Source organism: Lineus longissimus, chromosome 11 (assembly GCF_910592395.1).
Source record: "Lineus longissimus chromosome 11, tnLinLong1.2, whole genome shotgun sequence".
Lineage (NCBI taxonomy): Eukaryota > Metazoa > Nemertea > Pilidiophora > Heteronemertea > Lineidae > Lineus > Lineus longissimus.
This window is the reverse complement of record NC_088318.1, coordinates 13,956,234-13,977,409: the sequence shown is the minus strand read 5'-3', so window position 1 is coordinate 13,977,409 and position 21,176 is coordinate 13,956,234. Positions and strand designations below refer to the sequence as shown.

General features: G+C 41.3%; 1 protein-coding gene across 1 annotated transcript; it reads left to right on the top strand.

Annotated features, from left to right (window-relative positions):
- Window positions 1–445: 445 nt before the first annotated feature.
- On the top strand, window positions 446–8,059 carry LOC135496243 (uncharacterized). Its single transcript, XM_064785436.1, has 11 exons — window positions 446–620; window positions 1,802–2,014; window positions 2,444–2,599; window positions 3,016–3,152; window positions 3,771–3,919; window positions 4,899–5,054; window positions 5,518–5,607; window positions 5,925–6,137; window positions 6,401–6,529; window positions 6,811–6,927; window positions 7,222–8,059. The coding sequence occupies exons 2-11, from the start codon at window positions 1,833–1,835 to the stop codon at window positions 7,339–7,341; spliced, it is 1,449 nt and encodes a 482-aa protein (XP_064641506.1). The 5' UTR covers window positions 446–620; window positions 1,802–1,832; the 3' UTR covers window positions 7,342–8,059.
- The last annotated feature ends 13,117 nt before the right edge of the window (window positions 8,060–21,176 follow it).

Genomic DNA, 21,176 nt, shown 5'->3' with positions numbered 1-21,176 from the left:
ACGACACATGGTGTTATGAACTGCGCTGATGAGTAAGACGATAACTTTGAGGGGCCTACCATTAGAAGGGGAAACATTTGCGAGAGGGACCAAAAATGACTGGCTACAGAAACCCATGGCCTTTTTCTTCGTCTGTATACCAGTGTAACGGAGTTGCCCCCTCCCCCCACCCGACCGCTGGTAATACACCACCAATGAGAAATGAAAAGACAGTTGGCCATGAAGACTCGATGGTCCGTAAATGGTGAACCGCGGCGGTGACCCCATCGAAAAAAAAGTAACATTAGGTCAATGTTCTTGACAGTTTATGACAATTCATACTGGCAGATAACGAAATAGGCCTTTCGGTTAGAGTTATTGACGTATGTCACACAACAACGTTATCATCTATTGATCGATGAAGACTGATATATCAACCCAGTATATGGATGTGACGGCATTTGACGACCTGAATCGGCCGGCCAGACTGTACCGTGTCCGACAAACTAAATTGACTTGTGACGAACCCACTGTTAACTCCATCGCCACGGACTCAATAATTGGATCGTCGCAAGACAGTTTTTCAGGACAATAGCGAACCATCTCTCCATCAACCAGTGTCATCCAGGACAAAACTCGTAGTAAGTGTCGATTTTTTATTAACTGCAAGAAGGCTGCAAGGTCTGTACGAATACATTACATGTATAAGTTGTGCCATTGTCTCGTCTCAATCACCCTGCCGATGAGCGATTTTTTGTCGTTGCGCCCTGCGATCTGGCGAAGTGCTCTGCGGCGGATATGTACCAGGAATGAGAAGGTACATTTTCTCGGGCGGTGAAAATACAAAAAGTGTAGGCTAAAGCATTGGATGTGGTTACGACATATTTGATATCAATTGACATAGTTATTGAGGTCATAACCTTTAAAAACACATCAAGTGACCTGGTTATCGTTTAAAACATTTAAAAACGAGGTAAAATGTCATTTGTAAGATAAACGTTAGAAGATAGTGAATGGGAGAGGAAAGTCCTCAGACAATTCTGATAACGCGCAGCGGTGGTAAGCTATATACAGGAAGGCGTGTCTGACTTGTGATCGAAATGGCGTTGGTTCGAGGCCCAGCCGCGTTAGCGCAAACTCTAGAGCCTGAGATGACAAAAACGAATAGGGCGGTATTAAAGATCGTGCCCTAGTCTTCGGAGAGCGCGGCCGCCGGGTGGCGTGTGGTTACAGTGCCGAGTAATAGGTACATTTTTGTATGTACGCGTACATGTAGATTCATTGGAACATTTTCAAATCATAAACCAATGAACATGAAAAGTGCACTTACTAACAGCTGACCGGGCTGATGCAATATATCAGTTGGCATGATCGATTTTTTAGCGCAAATAAAATGTACATAACCCTACTGACTTGATAAGTTGTTAGCAGATGGGAATTAAAGTCTTTGTGAATCACAATCATTCTTTTTCAATGTGGTGGTATAAAGCCGTCGTCATCATCTTCGTCACCGTCGTTGGCGACACGCTATCGGAGTGACATCTCGATCGGCAAATATTTCCCGTGCCAATTCTTGTGCCCGCTGAAAATAACGAACAGCGCGTTTTTCTACTAACATTCTGCTTATAACTACTATGAATTGCAACACTGGAAAAAACGTCAGGAAAATGGTTTACTAATGAATCAGGATAAGAACAAGCATGTTGAAGGGATAACCGCCTTCTTCCTTTCGTCTATAGTCCACATAAATCAGAGAGCTGGACAGGCCACCCAGCACATTGTGACCTTTCTGGTAGGCCATGACTATTTTCTTCTATTTTAGATTTTTCAACAAACGAGATATATATTTGACGATGGAAGCGAATGAGATAGTCATGAAGAAGTTCTGGGAGGACCACAGCAAAGATGGCTCCGTCAAGGAGATGATGTTGGATGAAAATGCGGAAGCTTTCAGTGACCTTGAAAAGGCTGAACTACTTTCGCTGTTACCGTCCGTGACCAACAAAGACATCCTTGAAATAGGCGCTGGCATTGGGTGAGTCTTTTGCTTTAACCGGCACCGAACTGGGGTATTTACTCGGGTACATCTGCCTCCCGAGGGGCCGTAGCTGGGTTTGGCCGAAGTGCCACCCTCGCGGTGTTTGGTAAGAAAGCCAATATATTGACATCGAAATATCAGTTTCTATTCTGTAAGATTTTTGCCTTTTTATTCTCTGTACCAACTCTAGCTATTATGGTCGTGACACCAAAACCGCTGCGTCCAAAATGTGGGGCAGTGTATTTCAAATGGAAAAGAATACTACATTGCGCCAGGTCGAATATCGAACGTCCGAAAACTGAGTCGGAGCCCTTCACCCTGTTATAGCATGATGTCCCAGTTCTGCCGCAAACAGGAATGTACTGGAATAAATCAAGGTCGATCTTCTCTTGCTCTACTTTGCTATATTTTCTCTATTTGTTGCAGCCGATTCACTGGTGACCTCGCCGAAACGGCCAAGTCAGTTCTAGCTGTAGATTTTATGGAAAACTTCATTCAATTGAATAAAAAGTCACATGGACACAAGACAAATACGAGTTTCTTACAAGCAGATGTCAATCACTTGCAATTACCCGAAGACAGGTGCGTATATTGCATCCGTGATCAAAAAGGCCTGAACCCGGATTATAGAGTGGTAGGCCTACCAGCTCTGCACTGGTCGGAGAAAATGAGATGATCCGCCATGCCCACCATTTTGCACCTTTCTCAACTAATCAGCGCGTTTAATTTTTTGTACGGAATACGGGCGAAGTGTACACTTAGCTTTTTTAAATTTTAGAATGGTCTTCACGCCGGTGTAGCAGTCTAAAATGCCCCCCTCCCCCCTGGAAAATGTCTGACCTTTTGTATTCTGTCGGATCATGGCATAATGCCTGTATAGTGACCATCGTCAATCCCTAGATCCAATGTTTCCTGGACATTCTATACGAGGACATTTCAACCTTTTCACCGATACATATTCCAATCATACAATCATATACATGTATCCTCTTTTTCAGTTATGACATAGTCTTCTCCAACTGGCTAATGATGTATCTCACAAATGATGAGGTCCGGAAGCTGGCAAAGAACGCGCTCAAATGGTTGAGGGAAGATGGCTACTTCTTCTTCAGGGAGTCATGTTTTCATCAGTCGGGTGAGAAATTATTTTTATCAAGAGTCTCTTTTGATCCGGCATCTTTCTTCACTTGGCTGTTACTGACTTCCTAGCCAATTGTAAAGATTGCTGTTGAAGACATGATCAGAACGAACAGAATGATACCTCAGTCATTTCCATTCTGTCAATGATCAGCTACATCGTATTTGTTCCAGAAAAATAATGTGTAAATCTATACCGTACATTTTCTATGTTCGTAAGTGGACAGAAATCACATTGTTTATTTAAAACAATATTTCGTAATTTAATTACAAAATGCCATCTATCTTTAGAATTAGAACTAAGTGCTAGACGTTCTACAAGACATTCTTGTCAAAAAGAACTACTCATATAAACGTACGGTGTCTATAAGCTCCTATCTTCCAGGTCATAGTCTACAAGTCTGTGGGCATTCACTCCTTGTGTCCTCAGTGTCGGCCAATATGAAGTGTCACTTGCGTCATCTTGCCCGCACATCTTGACCTGTCATCAATCACATATATACGTCATCTCCACATACTCACCCAGACATCTAATCTATATGTATACTAAAAAAATGAGAACATCGGATTGCGTAAAATTTAACACTCGCATTTTGAAGATTCAACCGTTTTTCAGGTAACAAAAAGCGTGGTTTCAACCCAACAGAATACAGATCGCCCACTGAATACAACAGTCTCATCCAGAGTGAATACGTTACGGAAGGTGACGGTTCTCATTATCAGTTCGAGCTGATGTCAATGCAAAGTGTGAAAACCTATATTGAGGTAGTTATAGCATCTTCAAATATCACTCTTTTCGGAGTGTTTTGTGCGTCCGCTTCAAAAAAGTCCCTCGGGAAGTGCCTCAAAGGAGAGATAGCGATGCACAACGCCGGTGGTTAACCTGCTGTATCTCGCAAGTCCATCGCAACCTCGTCGCCGTCAAAAATCGCAATTGTGGATTCCCCCCGCATTTCACTGAATGCGATTTCACGCAATTTCGCAAGAATTTCACAAGGCATGCGATTTTTGCGATTTTTGCGATTTTTGCGATTTTTGTGATTCAAGCAAAATTGTGATGAGTGAAAAGGCCCGAATAATATCACGCTCTTGAGTGTTATTGTTTACCGAACTCAACGTCAACCTATGAACTAGTGACCCAATGCCATTCGATATCAGAAAGTCTATATTAATCATTCTACAAAGTCCTCTTTGTCTTTTGATGAAATTTGCCGGTGAGTGGCAATTTGACAGGCCAGGGTCAAGTTGAAGGCTATTAAAGATCGCGACACTTGTGAATACAACGTGACAAAAGTAGGCTTTAAATAAAAATGACCCGAATTTGGGCCACCCTAATTCGATAGCGAATATTGGTTGAACTAAATTATCTGTAAGTCTCTCGCACAAAGTCTCTCGCTCCGTGAAGAGAATCGAATCGAACTCATTGATGACGTAATTGGCGCCAGAAACTATTTCTTGACCTCACTCAACAACTTAACTCCCTCTAAGCACAGGCCACTGAATCAGGGGTCAGTAAGGGGTTAAAACATTGTAAAAGGGGCGAACTTGTATAAAGGTTCTGTGGTTTCTTACGTGTACATGTACCTTTCAGTCTCTTACGGGACATCCTTGGATTCCTCTCTTTCTTCTACATAAACCTTTCATGGACATCGAGTGCTCTAACCCCTTTCCTTACTGACCCTTGATTCAGTGGCCTGTGTTCGAAGATAACATCTGCCTCATCACAGTTCTCATCACATTCCAGGTGAAAGGCAACTGCAACCAGATCTGCTGGTTGATGAAGAAGGTCCGACGCGACTCTCCCCCAATTGAGGATGATCTTGCGTTTAACAGGTTACCAATACTCCAATGGATGTGTGGCGAAAATTACATGGTCACCGGAGGTAACGCAATCACAAAGGTACGCATCGCCCTTTTCCTCAAGCGACTTTATGAACTAACCCCAAAACAGAGCATTTTCATATTCCGACTCTGTTCCTGATATTCCGACTTTCACCATGATTCGTTATTTTTCGCACTAAATTCGAGGTCATTCGTGAAATCCGCAATAGTACAATTACATTTATTTGCCCTTGTCGGTTTACCCTATCGACACCAGGAAAGCACTATATAGTGGGGCTCGACGTCATCAAGATTTGCTCTGATGATGCTTCGACAAGATGTAGAACAATGGTAAAGGCCTTGGTGCGAGCGGGCTTTGTTTAAAGACAATAGATCGTACCTTACGCAAGGCTTCCTTTAACTGCAAGATAAGGGAAATATAACGTAATAAAGACGCCCTGGAAAACTTGGCGATGACAGTATATGAAGTTGAATGCTGGTTTGGACTCCTGAATGCAAGACCATCTCCTGTTCTCTTTCAGCTGCTCTTACCTTACTTCAACATTGACTTGAACTCGACACTCTTGGATTATGGAACTGGTCTTGGCGGCACAGCATTTTATATAGCTCAGGTCAGTATATTCCATAGTTTTATTGATGAAAGTCATTCCTAGAAATGACCATCGAGATAAAACGCTTGGCTATTCCCCTCGGAATTCGTAAACACCTCGGTTAAAAACCACTGTTGACAGCGTAGTGTGCCTCATTTTGATGGCGGCGGTCATGATTTCTAGGCAGCCATAACCGCTTGGGTTGGTGCAAAATATAGCAGCAGTCGAAATTAAACTTTATGTTTAGTTAGATGTAGTGTTTCAGGAAAGAAATTGATACACGACTGCAGTCAGAATGCTCTGACATTAATGATATTCTGTACGTTTTCCATTTGAAGGAATTCGACGCGTCCATCCGTGCGATAGGCTCGAGAGCTGACGCCATCACAAACGCTGTGAAATCTGCTAATGACATTAAGGAAAAACGAGTCGCTTTCGAGGTACAAACGGACAGTATGTTCGCCATGGAAAGCAACTTGCTTGATGCTGTGATATGCCGAGACTACTTCAGTCAAGTGAGCGCGAAATCAGAACTGCTTAGAATATTTAAGGTAAGCTTATGAAGGATGGTCCATCTTTACTTTATCAACAAGTTCAAGAGCCATAAATTACAACTACCCTGTACTGGCTCCCCAGGATAACAGATGCCTACTCGCAATTTTGAACCAGTTCTAAAAAAGGTGCTTACGAATGATTGTGGGGTGGTTAATTTTCCGTCGTGTAGATTCCATTTGTTTTGGGGGAAAAGTAGATTTCAGTCAGATTTCCATCCTCGTATACAGTAATTTTGCAACTACAATGTATCTCGATTCAGAATGGGCTGAAACCCGGTAAACGACTGGTTTTAACCGACGTCTGCCGCACTGCTGAATCTAATGAGGGTGGGGACGTTGTAGAGTCCATGCTCGGACCGCACTTGATCACCAAGGACCGCTATAAAGAGGTAGGTATTAAATCCCTTCGACCTTTCTGCTCGTAACATGATGCACCCGGTGGCGTATGCTTTAGCCTCGCAATGACTGCGGTGCACGCAACACGACGACTTGTCTTCATAGCCTTCCATCTCAATCGCGGGCCAAGCCAACACATTGTCAAAATGGATGCTACAACGGAGGGTACCATGCCTATGGATGCATATAGCCTGGTCATGCATGCATTGAGTTTAGACACGGTATCTCATTCAGTCTTATCACAAGAATCACAAGAATGCCTTTTACATTTTAGATCTTCAGCTCCTCAGGGCTGACTCTAGTTGAAGCATTGGACCGAACTGATGTGTACCTACACCACCTCAAGCAAGAATTCAACAAACTGATGTCGGGCATCCAATCTTTTCTCCAAGTGAGTCTAAAACGTACCACGTTATCATATTAATTCAAATTCATGCAGCTTAAGCTGTTGTGGTGTACGGTCGGTCGCCTATTCTTGTTGGATGGTCGGCCCTTCCACATGTCTGCGCTTTGTCACATGAGCAGGCAGTAGACAGTGCTTCGCATACATAGCCGTTAATTAACGGCACTAGTACTTTGCAAGAGTCCAGATTTGTTCAAAACAAAGATATTCTCGGCACAGACCCTTGTATATATAAAGTTCACCTCTGGAAAACCCCTAACACTTGAAAATTTTAATCTGCAGCAATTCTCCATGGAGGATTACAAGAATATGCACGACGAATGGTGCAAGAAGATCGAACTTTTCGAAGGCGACAGCTTGAAGTGGGTGGTCCTGGTTGCAGAGAAGGAAGTAGAGAATTGAGTCCAGCAGTGGCGCCCGGCATGGAAGCGGTGAAGGTCGGAACCACTTCCATGTGAACCGAACACTGAAAACTGTAGACATTGGAGTAGGTGCATGGCTCCTGTGAGAAATCAGAATTACAAAGGCATCGCTTTTTATTCATAGGTCTACATAAGAAGGCGAAGCTAAGTTTAACCATTAAAAATGTGACTCTGTCTTACCATGTATAGGCCTAACTGGGCGCAAGCAATATCAGGAGTTTCCAAACCTGTCTGTGATCAGCGACACAGTCTCCTGTTGGTCCCCTTGAGAGGAACACGATGGACTCGGGATATGCTCATTACCGTGATAGGGACGACAGGCTGATCGAACGCCCCTATTCATGTCCCGATTCCATTGTGTTCCGCTGATGGAATCCACCGGCCGCGGACGACTCACTGACAATGCGTAATCTGACATGCGAATTATTATAGCACACTGGCTGGTGAAAGTTCACAATTCTTTCAGGTGATGGCACCACGGGTTCTGTCGTACAGAACACGTACTTATTTCTTTGGAAGGTGAAACGTTGGGCTAAATTCTACGTACATAATTTCTACATACATGTACTCAATGTTTCGCATCAATATATGCATTACACGTTTGGTGATTCTAGAAAATTCAAAATGTGGATAAATCGTCTAAGTACATGTTGCTAAGTAAGTATTATCATCATGATGAAATAAAGGAATTTTAAATATATAGTACTATTGTATAGATTTGTCCCTCGACTTTGGCGACAAAACCGCACAAAACTGTCGTACCAGTTTCGGAATTCTCAGTTTCTCGTTCGTTTTATCCGGCTAACACGCAAAGGCTAGAATAAGTGCTAAGATGCGAAATCCGTAAAATCCGCTAGAGGCATTTCGAGTAAATTAAACTTTCTGCTGCTACTGCAATTGAATCAAGGATGTATACATCCATGATTGCATGAAGTTCTTTTTCCTTCAATGAAATAGAATATAGGCCGGGTCTATTTGGCAAGCCGCTCGCCGAACAGGCATCTTTTTTTGTCCTGTTTGGAGAGCCGCTTGCCAAACAGCACTAAAAAGCCACCCTGTTCGGCCAGCCGGGCTTGCCAAACAGGTAAAAAATCTACCCTGTTTGGCGAGCTGGAGACTTTACTTTAATATTAATGAGTTCGGCTCTCCATTCAGGACAAGAAAAAGTCGCTGTTTGGTAAGCCGGACTTGCCAAGTAGTCACTTCCTCGAAATATAATGCAATAAAAGTGAAGTTGCATCTTGAACAATAGGATCCTGAGTACAAATCCGTCCCGATATGCATTGCCCCCGGGGAAAGAAGATGAAAAGATATTTCACTTGTCTCAAGTGCGTACAGCCTAAATGTGATTCAGAGTGGAAAAACACAATACGTTATATGTAATATATATAACTGTTTTACCCGGGTGTTTGAAACTTTACCTGACGCCTCCAATTAGCACCCACTGTTGTCATGCACGCGGCGTCCCTTGGCAACGGATGTGGATGGAACCCGTTAGATATCGGAGGCGCGAATGCACCGCGAACCAATTGGAAACTGGGAATTGTGTTGGAACTGGCTTTATTATTAATATCTACAACGCCGCTATATACAATGTAGTTTTAGCATCATAAACGTAGCATGCATACTTTGCAACTGGAGCTGTTTTAATCGCCGCATATATGTGCCTAGTTTACTGACGATGTTAAAAAACTTCCTATCACAAAAAAGGGAATAATAATATCGCAGAACGCATCGAGAGAGGCAATTTCAATATTATTCAGGGAAATGGAGTTTGATTTTCGATTCTGGCTATATCAATATCATGATTAGGATTAGGGTTTTGGCTCTATTAAGACCTTTACAACGCTGGTCCTCCCTACTTTTTACGGCGTTTGCGGTTTTCGGCTTGCGCGCGGCGGGGAAGGGCCTCACGTGCGCTGATTTACTGAGGAATGTAACGGAATACACGGGAGTGAACGCATGGCTGCGCTTAGATGTGACACACCCAGTACTTGATGCAAATGATGGATATATACCGGGAATGCATTACGATGGTGAGTATCGTATTGACTGATATTTGATTGAAGAGTATAATATGTCTAATCATAGTTTTTCATGAAAAAGCATTCTGCTCAGTGATCATTTAAATAGTTACTATTCTGCTGAGTAAATTATTTTCTGTAAATACACAGTTCGAGTTCGAGTTCCCACAAACCCTTTCTCTACCAGTATAACTCGAGATCAGGTGAGCGGTGACTGCTGATGCTGGAGAAATCCCAAATAATATCTGGCAAAAATAAACCCATGGTGTAACTAACTACAATGTACCTGTATAAACTGCATGGCGTCATGCTAAAACCCGTCTATAGGCGTCACTTGCCAATGAACTGAACGACAAGGGGGCCACGAACGAACATGCATGTTGCTCGTTGACAGGCTCTCAACTTCAAACGCCTGTAACTCGATGCCTTTAAGGCGCAGAGTTCTAACGGCATCATTCAAGTTGCCGCTGACTGGCCAGCCAAAGTCACAGTGCCAACTAGCAGCAGCATGGGCGCATAAACGTTACGAGCAGTTTTGTTTATCCTGCTGGCAGTCATCCTCTTGCAAATTGGGTCTACAACATGACTTCTCCTTACGCAAGATTCCATTCAGGGAGTAAGTATGTATCGAGTGAAATGGCCTGATATTGTGAGGATGGCTGGCAGCCGGCGTATTTGCTCATTAGTGACTATCGACGTATTGGTTGCCTAACACAAACATGTCTCAACTCTGAACAGTTCTGAAATGTACAGCGTGTACGGTAAAGAGTTAAGAATTAAAGTATCAGTACAATTATAGCCGCCGCAATGTAAAAAAAAAGCTGGTCTTACGCAGTGATTAACACATACGCTATATTGTGCCACAATACCTAGGCTATAGTATCACATGTAGCTATAACGGCTTTTTACATTTTTTCCCGAATCTGCAGATCAATAAAACCCAAACATTCCAAAACAAACCAACTCCGATCTGCGAAGACTATAATAAGTTGCTTCAGAGCCCCAAGCGCCGAAGGACATGGATTTCCCGAACGGCGACAAGAATAGTCATCTTACCCTCAATGTTTTGAGATACGCATGAGAGTCGTGATGAAGAATAGGTGGCGGCTCATAGTCAACAACGTGTTTCCTCTGTCCATCACGGACACTGATACATGTAATTCATTTATCTCAGTTTGTTGCAAATTTGTAAACCTTTTGACCAAATACACAACTGTATCTCAAATGTTACTGGAAATGTGTTTGATTCTAGGATATATCTTGGACCACAGCTCGCACCAATCGCACTTATCAGGGCCTCGGTTACATCGACCACCAAGAACCAGCTTTCATGTGGGGGTGGGGGGGGGGGGGGGGTCTTATTTCGAAGTAATTTCAGCTGAAGAAAAAAGGATATCAGTTATGAGACGTGCGAACTTGAAGCTTCAATGATGACCGACAGTGTCAAGAAAAACTCCGCACGCAATAAAACTATGGGTCCACTGAACATTAAGCAACAATCTCGTGACAATGTTCCATCAAAGGGAATTGTCAGACAAACCTATATTGGCCGCAGCTGTTACCTACGTTTATTCTTAGACATTTATAATATAGACGGCTAGGGAGACACACCTGCTCAAGCTGAAGAAGAAGCGATGTCCACCAACAAAGCACTTTTTTTTCCTAAAGCCATGGCCTTTCTCTCCTTTTACTTCGGCTACGCTTTGCTGTCCGAGATGTAGTACAAAATAGGAATTTGTCCCAATGTTTCCGTGTAAAACTAACGCGTAAGTCTTTGAGGTCATCGCACGTATAGATGTATAGACCTAATTTTTTTGCGTGTATAGTTGCTCTTCAAATTCCTCCCAGTTAGTGCTTTAGTGATTTTAGCCGGTTACTTTGCTTCCAAAGCAAAATTCTGTGTCGCACTATTGACCTGCATTCATTCTGATATCGCCATGGGCTGCTGACCTCAGACCGTGACTACCTGCCCGCCAATCTGTTAATAGTTATGGTTGATTAATATGCGTGCTAATGAAAAAACATGTAGAGCATCCTGTGGTCATCCGATGATTGATTCAATTCAATTAGGAGTCATGCATGCCAGGGATCGAGATATAAAACCGATAGTGGTAAACTGTTGACGGTCACATCGATTTTTTATTTTTGCGTATTACGACAATATCTTAAATTTTTTTCCAATGCATGTATAATGAAATATTTTCGAGAGTTTTATTTTCGCGAAATACTCGTGAAATAAAATGTTAAGTGATTTAGTGCTTTTAAAACATTGCGGGTCAAGACGGTTGAAAGAGGATGCGTGTATTGGACACACCTGGAACACCGGGCGCGACGTTTTAGATATCCTTCAGGCGGAGGTCAACGTTGGGACACCCCGTTCAACCCCTGAATGTGTCTATATTATTCGCTATACCATCATTGCATGACACCCAGCATATTTCTCACCTGAATAATCAAGGGACCGCATGAGTAACACAAACTATACACTCAGACATCAATAATTCATTTTTTGTATCAACAAAGATACATGACGTACATGCACATATCTTTTGCCGACACGCGAACCGGATTTGTTCATTCGGACTTCAAAGGGTTGATCTCGGATACTTGGGCATGCAGGGAAATTATCACAAGATAATGTGATGATATAAGCTTACTTACATCCGATTACAACACTGATTAATAGTAGTTTGCAGAGGATTTTGGTACGAACCAAACAAATCGCGGCAACACCGGAAGATGTTTTCGGCAGATGAGAACAGCCGAGGAATCTCGGCAAGTTGGTTTTCCAACTGCAAAATTATGAAAAAATCAGAAAACTGTCCTTTCATGGGTTTTAAGGATAGGTCTATATTCAATGTGTACAGGACGAATATCTCAGTCAGCACCAGAATTTTTTTTAATTTAGCAAATCTTGCCGAATTACCCTCGGCGATTTGGGTAGCTGTGATGATGACTGAACGCTCTACGACCATGACAAGTACATGTATGTGTATAACAAAATTATCACGCGTGCCATGCACAAATAAAAAAAACTATTTTCCTTTACAATTATCAACCAAATACATTATTGAATGTCTGCATATCACTAGAGCAGTGCATCGATCGAAAAAAGCTCTCGTTATTTCCTGGAGTGGAGTGTTGGATGACAAAGTCAATTCTGTAGATCAATTGGTTACATGACGGCTGAATCAAGTACGATAACTCCTATATTTTATTAAAAGTCAGGCCGTATAGTGTTATGATTTGTTGTGCAGGTCCAAATCGAGTTGTATATATGATTTCAGAGCCCTTTGTACATGTACATAAACGTCATGCAATCTCGCAGCAGGAAATCACGTGACTCAATGTGTCGCATCTCAGGAAGTATATAGCTCTCTAAAACTCTGATTTGCCGGCGGTAATGATTCATGTCTGATCAGGTATAGACAGTGCTGCTCAAAGTAAATCTGCAATTAGGAAGATGAATACTGCCTTTAAAAAACTGCTGGTCACATTCAAACACGGCACCCATTGTACCTCTCGAACGCCCCATTCTTTAATGGCTGCCTGGGGGGGGGGGGAGGGGGCTTAAGGTCAGGTATGACCGTCTGTTTACACACATAACGAGAACATAAAGCGCCATTATCTCTGTTTGAAGATAGGGATCGATATGAACACGATAAATTGAGGCAACACCGTCATTCCCAATTTTATGCTTTAAGCTGACCATGACCTCGGCCTAAAATTCTTGATAACATCGACCCCCACAAACAGCTTCAATAGGGTCGCTAGGCCAAAGATCGGCGAGGGCTATTACAAGTAATGTACTCGCATGAATAGGCCTAAAACTGAATCAATGTAAATTGGTTATTGCCGATATTAAGTTATTCGTCATCTATTGTGTTGTTAATCCCTAACCACGATCCACCTTATTGTTCGATCGATCGGGTTCAATTGTTAAGGGCGAGAAGGCGAAATTATTAGTGTAAACAAGGTGTTGTTACGTCAAGTATGCAAAACCTATATATAATTATTGGAAACATTCGCGTCATCATGGTCATTCTCAATAAGTCAGTCTAGTACATTTCCTCTTGGTAATATTGATATTCGCCGATTTTTACGGCTGATATCTTCTTTTCCAGAGAAACGTTAATGTGGCTGGGAGGCCAAACAGTCTTATTTGTTCGTATCACTCCCCGCCACATAAAAACATGTCAACACTGTCATATTTCTCATTGCTCATGATAATGGATGATATTTGGATAAGTTGTCCAAACACGAATGAACTTGGTAAAGCACGGATTTCATTTCCACTGAGCTAAGTGTTTCCCGACGAGGGTTGATTGCCGAGGTCACTCGACTTGAGCCATCAGTTTGTGGATTTAAAAGAAGCAATATTTTTTTATGAAGACCACACATGTATTGAGAGGCGTAAAGATTCAGGTATTCCGAACTGTTCTCGTGTCTGCGTTGCATAGCCTCGAAGTATAATCCAAAGATTTGTAGTGGATGTTCGGCGTCACCGGTGCCGTAATTGAAGAAATAAGCCAACCTCATCTTTAGCGTTTTCTGCATGCTCATTGCTTGATCATCGTTTCATCCTCTATCTTCCTTGATAGCATTTCAGGCATCACTTATAGGCCTATGATTGCTCATGAAGCGGGCATAGGTTCTTAAAGCATGAAGTGCGACAAGAATACGTTTGGTAATCCAAAGGATCAAAGCTAGCCCATTGAAATATGCTCCGATCCGCTGTACATTTCTTGTGGAGGGGTGAGCTTGTCGATCTCGATCAGAATAGAGTTATCGGTAGGCCTATACAATCTTAGAAATATGTGTGCACAATAACCCATTCTTTACTTATGCATAAACATAGAGTGACTTGATACCTTCTTGAAAATACAGGTTTAATGAAAGAAAGAAAAATCCCATTCTCACTATATACGTTATAAAAACAACGGCAGTGTCGGCAGCAAGAGCCAAATCAGTGTCAACCTTGAGGTGTCCGAATCTATATGATATGGATTCTCCCCAGTGAGTAACATTTGCCGCACCTTGTATTTGGTATGTGGCAATAAATCAGATAGGGAGGTTTACCTTTCTGACCGAACAAACATCACTCCTGTTCGCAATCAGAACTTAGCTCCAATCATATGATTGGAACAACGTGCTGGCAGCTTGTTCTGGTGGAAGGATTTCCCTTGAATATATCTTAAAGGGAGTCTGTAGGCAATTCCAAGAATAGGTCAGGTTAAATTACACAGGAAGTCATCAAAATGAGTCGCGATCTTCTATCTCACTCGAAGCTGAAAACATTTATCGCTGAATGAAAGCTGACCCAGTTCCCTAAACTGCGGATATATCTTTTACCGGTGTAATGACGGCTAATTTGCCCCCTTTTCACCTGATGACCGCTAAGTTTCCCCCTTATAGGTCACGTTCCCTTTAATAATTAATGATCGTAAATAATAATGTAAACCTTTTACAAGAGGTCTACTTGAACTCCCAAACCGGCTATATAGCGTCTACACGGTGTATATTTTCATCACCGTGTGAAAGTTACCAAACCAATGAAATAATTCTATATAACATACAAGCTATTAATACATCAAAATTGCATTCAAAAATAAACATGACGTGAAATGAAATTAGATAAAATCAAAATAAATCAATGACAAAACGAAGTAAAAATACATAACACTAGTGGTTTCCACCTCTGACTTATACAGTACTAAGTACATGTATAACCATAAAGGAATTAACATCTATATTCAGCTTTGACCTTGGTTGACTCAAACCATTATCGGCTTTTTACATAAAGTTTTTATCATTACATATTACATATTACCATTGAACATCGCTATCAATAAAAATACAATACACTCTGAAAAATAAATTGTTTTTTAGATTTTTACTGTCATCCTTTGGAAGTGGTATCCATTTTATATATATATTTACACTGTTAATTGGAGCAAAAAAGGTCAGAGTCAGTTCATGTATTTGCTGTATCATTACAATAATGCATTGACGTACCACTCCGCGATGTCAAATAATCTTCACCAGACAATGTGTGTTAATTGGATGAGTTTCGTAAACAGACAGTCGTTTCATCCATCCTTCGTTATTCGAATCCATCTTGTGTAATAACTTTGGCACTGTTGACCTTATCCAACCGCGTGGCAAAATCGGTGCAAAGGGAATAACTTGTCAGGCTAACGGCTAACACGGTAAAACCAACAAAATGTTGTTGACATTGCAACCATGGAAACACAATCGGTCCGACACAACCAATTTGAGATTACCGTTATTCATTATTACATTTTGGTGTTGGTTCACTGTTGGTGCCTTTGTTCACGAGGACATTTGGTAATTGTCTTTGAAGTTGTTAATCGCCTTCGCATCCAAATGCAACCATCAATGGGATGCGCTGATACAGACAATCACCAGATGAGACAACAGTTTGGGCTGAGATGACGGAGTCTGTTCGAGTATAGGGTGCTCCCGAGCTACTCAATATCTTGCCGCCATTTACGAAAAAAAGCCAAAGATATTGACTATTCCAAATTAGCATGAATCGCATGTTCGCCATCACGAGGTCAGGCTAGATTATTGGGAACATGTCGTCAATTAATTTACATGTCAATAGATAAGGTGTTTACGCAAGACGCTATCGTAAATCAATAAAATCAATGCATTAGTTTTATATCGTTTTATCACCCTCAGCATTGATATAATGAATAATTGAATAGAAGAGCGATTGTTTGAACAGTTGAACAATAGATTGGAATTTGCCAGTTGCGTTGGAGCTTTCTCTCGATTGTCTTGCAACCTTAATATAACTCTGCCAAGGGTGAAACTGGCGAACTATATCGCGTATTGAACTGCCCCGGCTCTTCTGAGCTTAGACCACCAGAGATATGGCACAGCTGAAATCCAGATTTCGTACCCTACTTTCTACGAAAGCCACTCCACTGAGCTAGCTCTGCTCATCACTAGCACTGGGTACATGCACTCCGGACGAAGTGGACCGGCCTGGTCTTGTCGCCCGGTAGTGGAAGGACGATCAGGATGATGATATTGACTGCATCGGAGTCTAACGCAAGGAAGCATAGATCTAAATCTATCTCGATCTGACACCCATAACAAACTGTGTCAACGCCAGGTAACAATGAAAATAAGACAATATAGTCAACAGAGATTGTATATTCCATTATATAATACCATGTCAGTGGTATCGTATCATGACCCTCAGTGTATTAAAATACAACTCGAAACTTGTGTTTACTACGACAAACCGTCCGGGTTTTTTTTCATAATTTCTCTCTTCCCAGTAACTTTCAATTAATATCAGAGTTGAACGAACCCCAGTACAATGATCAGTTAATAATTATTTATAACCTGGTTTATGATTCATATTCATGTAAATCAAATAGTATCTCCGCATATCCTGTAGGAAGGGCGTGGCTGTTGAAGCGCCTAAGGTAATTTGTATCATCACAGACTGTTGAAAGACTTTCTGCACTAAGTCTGTGGTATTATGCAGCGATATTCATGTATAGGTGTCGTATTTCAACTGAATTGCGCTAAGAGTGGTCTGACGGACTGTGATGAACGGTCCCCGTCCTGGGTACTAATGACACTTCATGCCTACCAGGGGTATGCTGATCTCCATCAGGGTATTTGTTGCTGATGACATTCTTGCCGTACCTGGGGTATATATAGGTAGTCAATATTAATCTTCGTTGCATGGCGTGTATTGCTGATGGAATTACTTTCGATCACCAAATTATCCGGGTGGATCACGGGAGGTAGACTACCGACCTCAAGTATAATATTACAATCAAAGTGACCTCAGCCCAAATTGTTGATAATGTTAATTGAGCTGATTTCTCCAACTTCATGATCAAGTGGCTGTTTCGTCTTTGGTTCTTTCCATGAAAAAACAACATTATGAATCGCTTTTTGGGCACAGTTTTAATTGACACGCAGTAGTTCTTCTTCGAAACGGGCGTGGCTGTTGTGTGAGAGCCTATACACGTACCTTCATCCGGCGGTGACAATAGTTGTACATGTAATCTCGTCAGGTCTTATCATTGGTTGATTATCCATCGTCGCGTGAACAAGATGCGTGTGATTACTAAACTATGCAACAAAAAATAAATGCGTGACTGACGAGAAATGTCTCTTTTAACTTATCTAACTTTTTTATTGTCGTTATAATGGGCAATGTAATGTATTTGTTTTAGAAAACCGAAGTTGACTTCCAATAAATGCCCATTGGTAACCATGGTTATGTAATCAAATGATGAACAATATTATTTCTATCATGGTTTTTCCTGTCGAATGCTGGAGTGTTTCAGCGTTCCCAAACTATGTGAGACAAAAATTAGGAAGCTGAACTACCAAAATTATGCTACACCTGCCTTCGTTTTCACACTATTTTTCACACTTCTTGGCAACAAATGGAAAGATAACGCCCACTAAGCCTCAATATCACACTTAACAGTATGACTTTCATATACATGTCCAATGCATTGCGTTTGCGTTATTACACGTAACACTCTATGCGTTAACATACGACAAATAACCACTGACATGTATCCACTGTGCAAAGTGCATGCAAATACACGCAAATACTATAGTATACGTTATTATTGTGAATAGTTCTTTTACAATAGATGAACCTTTATTTAACTCAAAATAGCACGATATTTATTTTTCAATTCCAATATCAATTGACAAAACATCATCTGTGAGCGAGTGTTTATTTTGTGATTCGGTTCATTCTCTTTGTTTGAATTGGATAATTTGATGACTGCCATTAATAAATAGCCTCATAAGGTTAAGTGGTACAATTATATCCTCGGTACAATTATTTACTAAATAAAACTACCTCGTACATTTTATCGGCCTACGCCGTTCGTTAGAAATTTGAAATTAATATTTGAATTTGAAAATTTTCAATTGCGTAGATACTACGAACTGAATATAAATTTCAACATTACCGTTGTGTATAAAGATATATACACATCATATCTATACCAAGTTTTAGCAAATTCGTATGCATAATAACTCCACTACCTGCATTTTTATTTTCCTGGACCACTGGTAATAACGAAGGCGTACCCCTTTAAAACATTGATAGTATTACTTTTCTTATTCCTTTCACCTTCCAGTCAGCCTCACAAGCCTAGATGCAACTCTAGAATTTGCCATCACCGCTGTCTGGACCACGCAACCAAACTCCACGACAGGATCATTTATTCACGTCCCCGTGGGGACAGGAATCGAAATTCTCCCGGACTGTAATGCACTCAGCGGCCAGACAGAAAAAGGCAATGTCACGCACTTCACATGGCAGCCAGCCAATGAAACAACAGATAGTGGGTGTATAGACATTATGTAAGTACCAATATAACGGGTCACAAATAGACTGTAAAATAGAAATCCTCCTTGCTTTGTTTGATTTATATATACGAGAAGAGTTCTGATGCAGAAGACCATTTACATTTAGAAGTATTATTATGTAATGAGTTTGTTTTGAATGATTTTTTCTCTCTTTTTCAGAACAATTGTAAAGATTGGTGCGATTTGGTTTAAACTAAAAAGACATCTATGTGAAAATAAAAGTAGGTAGTCATCATTTGATGGTCTTGTGGTAATGTTCGAGCTCATGAACATCTGGTAAAATCTACTCGGGTAGCCCTAAAGATTCCAAAGGGAAAGACAATTTTACAAAAGGCCAGCCCAAAAACCACCACTGGCGTGAAAGGAGTATGATACTATGGGTTCTATGCCTTGGTAAAAATGGTCCCAAATGTTTGATCCTCACTGCTGGCACTACTTTCGGCCTTTCCCATTACGTATTCCATTACGATTTTTTCTCCTAAAGCTTTCGACCCAAAAGTGGGCGACGACTTAGAAATTCATTGGGTTATAGATTTTCTGACATGAAGATAATTTCTTTTCCACCAGTAAGGAAATGGTCAAATTGGTTGGTGAAATACGATAGTCGGAATCTTTGAGTTTAGGAAGCGTGCGTTTCCTTGTAATCGATGTAACGTCATTGTCGACCAGAAAACAATGTTGAGGTAAACAGTGGTTGTATTTGGAGAGTGCGTTCGGCGTCCTTGACCTCGTCTGGCAGGCGAAGGTGAGGGTGAGAAAATAAAAATTATCATTCTCTTCACGTTTGGCAAGACCCTGATAGGGAAAAAATGTCATCTGATCGTCGTGAGTTCGATACATTTCAGGAACCAACTTTTCTTGCCCTTTTGTCCGGTCACTTTATCCACGAGTAGATTGCCTCGTCATTCGAATATAACGTCAAATCCTTATTCGGTGCCTGTGTCTCTGTGTCTATGCAAGTATTGTGGATACATGGGGAGTCGAACCCGTGACCACCAGATCGAAAGTCCAGCTTTCTAACCGTTGAACCGCAGAGGTTTTTTCTGTAAGGGTTGAGATGTTATTTGCCTGTAATAGCCAAGCTATGGCGATATGAACCTCGTGCGAAATAGAGCGACATTTTTATTTCACACAAGCTTCAGAAGAAGAAGAAGAAGAAGAAGAAAATGAAGCTAAAGCTGATGAAGTTTTTTCTTGTTTCAGAATGTCTTGTTTTTTCTACGCTCCTTAATGGGACCATATACTCCCCGGGGTTCCCAGAGCGCACTGAGGGGAGGAACTGCACTCTTGTTATTTCTGTACCGAAAGGATTTGTTATTTTTCTACAAGTAAGTATTTTTGGGCACTTAACAATGTCCAACGGGCGTGGTAGCATCGTTTGGCATTTGCAATTATGATAATGAAAAAAACAATTATCAGTTACACCAGCAGTGTATCTACACCTTATAACATCGATTCCCTCGAAACAGCTTTCGTAGGGCTGGATAGGCCAAAAAATACCACCATGTGGATTTTTAAATGCATTGGGAATTATTTCAACTGCTTGATTTCGAAAAGAATCGAGGGATTTCGTGATCAGCAGAGTTAGGTCTAATCACATAGACTCATTATTGCGCTAACACACGTTATGAAGAGCGATAGCATTAATATAGTTATAAGAACAATATCCGTTATACAAGGGCGTTGGCCATATGGTCATTTCACGGTGTTACCAAGGAAGCCTGTATGACTGCTGTCGCTTTTGTATTGATCTGTCGTACCTTGGGGTTCGCATTACTAATACGCTCGATATGCGTTACATCCATGTCCAATTCAGGAGACAAAGAGAATTAGTGCCGTCCAGTCAATTGAATGCATACAATGAAGTACATTCACATGGCTGATTTCTAACATTAGATTAGTTACCCTCCACCTCGCAGGTTCAAGAATTGAAACCCACCACAAACCCCGCAGTCTATTGTCTTTAAACAAAGCCCGCTCGCACTTCGGTCTAAATTTTCCATTGTTTGTCTTATCAACGGATAGCAGGGCATGTTTTGATAACATCGACCCCCAAAAACAGTGTAAATCGGGGTCGATAAGGAAAATAAACGTAATGAAAACTATTTTTCTGTATCTCGTCGTATGTGGCGTCTAAAACGACAACTGTTATGTATTTTTCCATGGTTGTTGCCAATAACCTTCCCACACGTGAATCGGGCCGTTGGTAGATTTTGAAATGCGTCACTAAATGGCTTACTCTGAAACGGCAAAGCCGCTGGTCGTACAAGTAACCGTAACTTGGTCGACAATCTATTTTCCGTTTTTTCCAGTTTGTATATTTTGATCTCGCACTCTCGCCTGACAACACGTGCCTTGATTACGTCATCATAGATCAGCCAAACGACGCAACCCATGGATA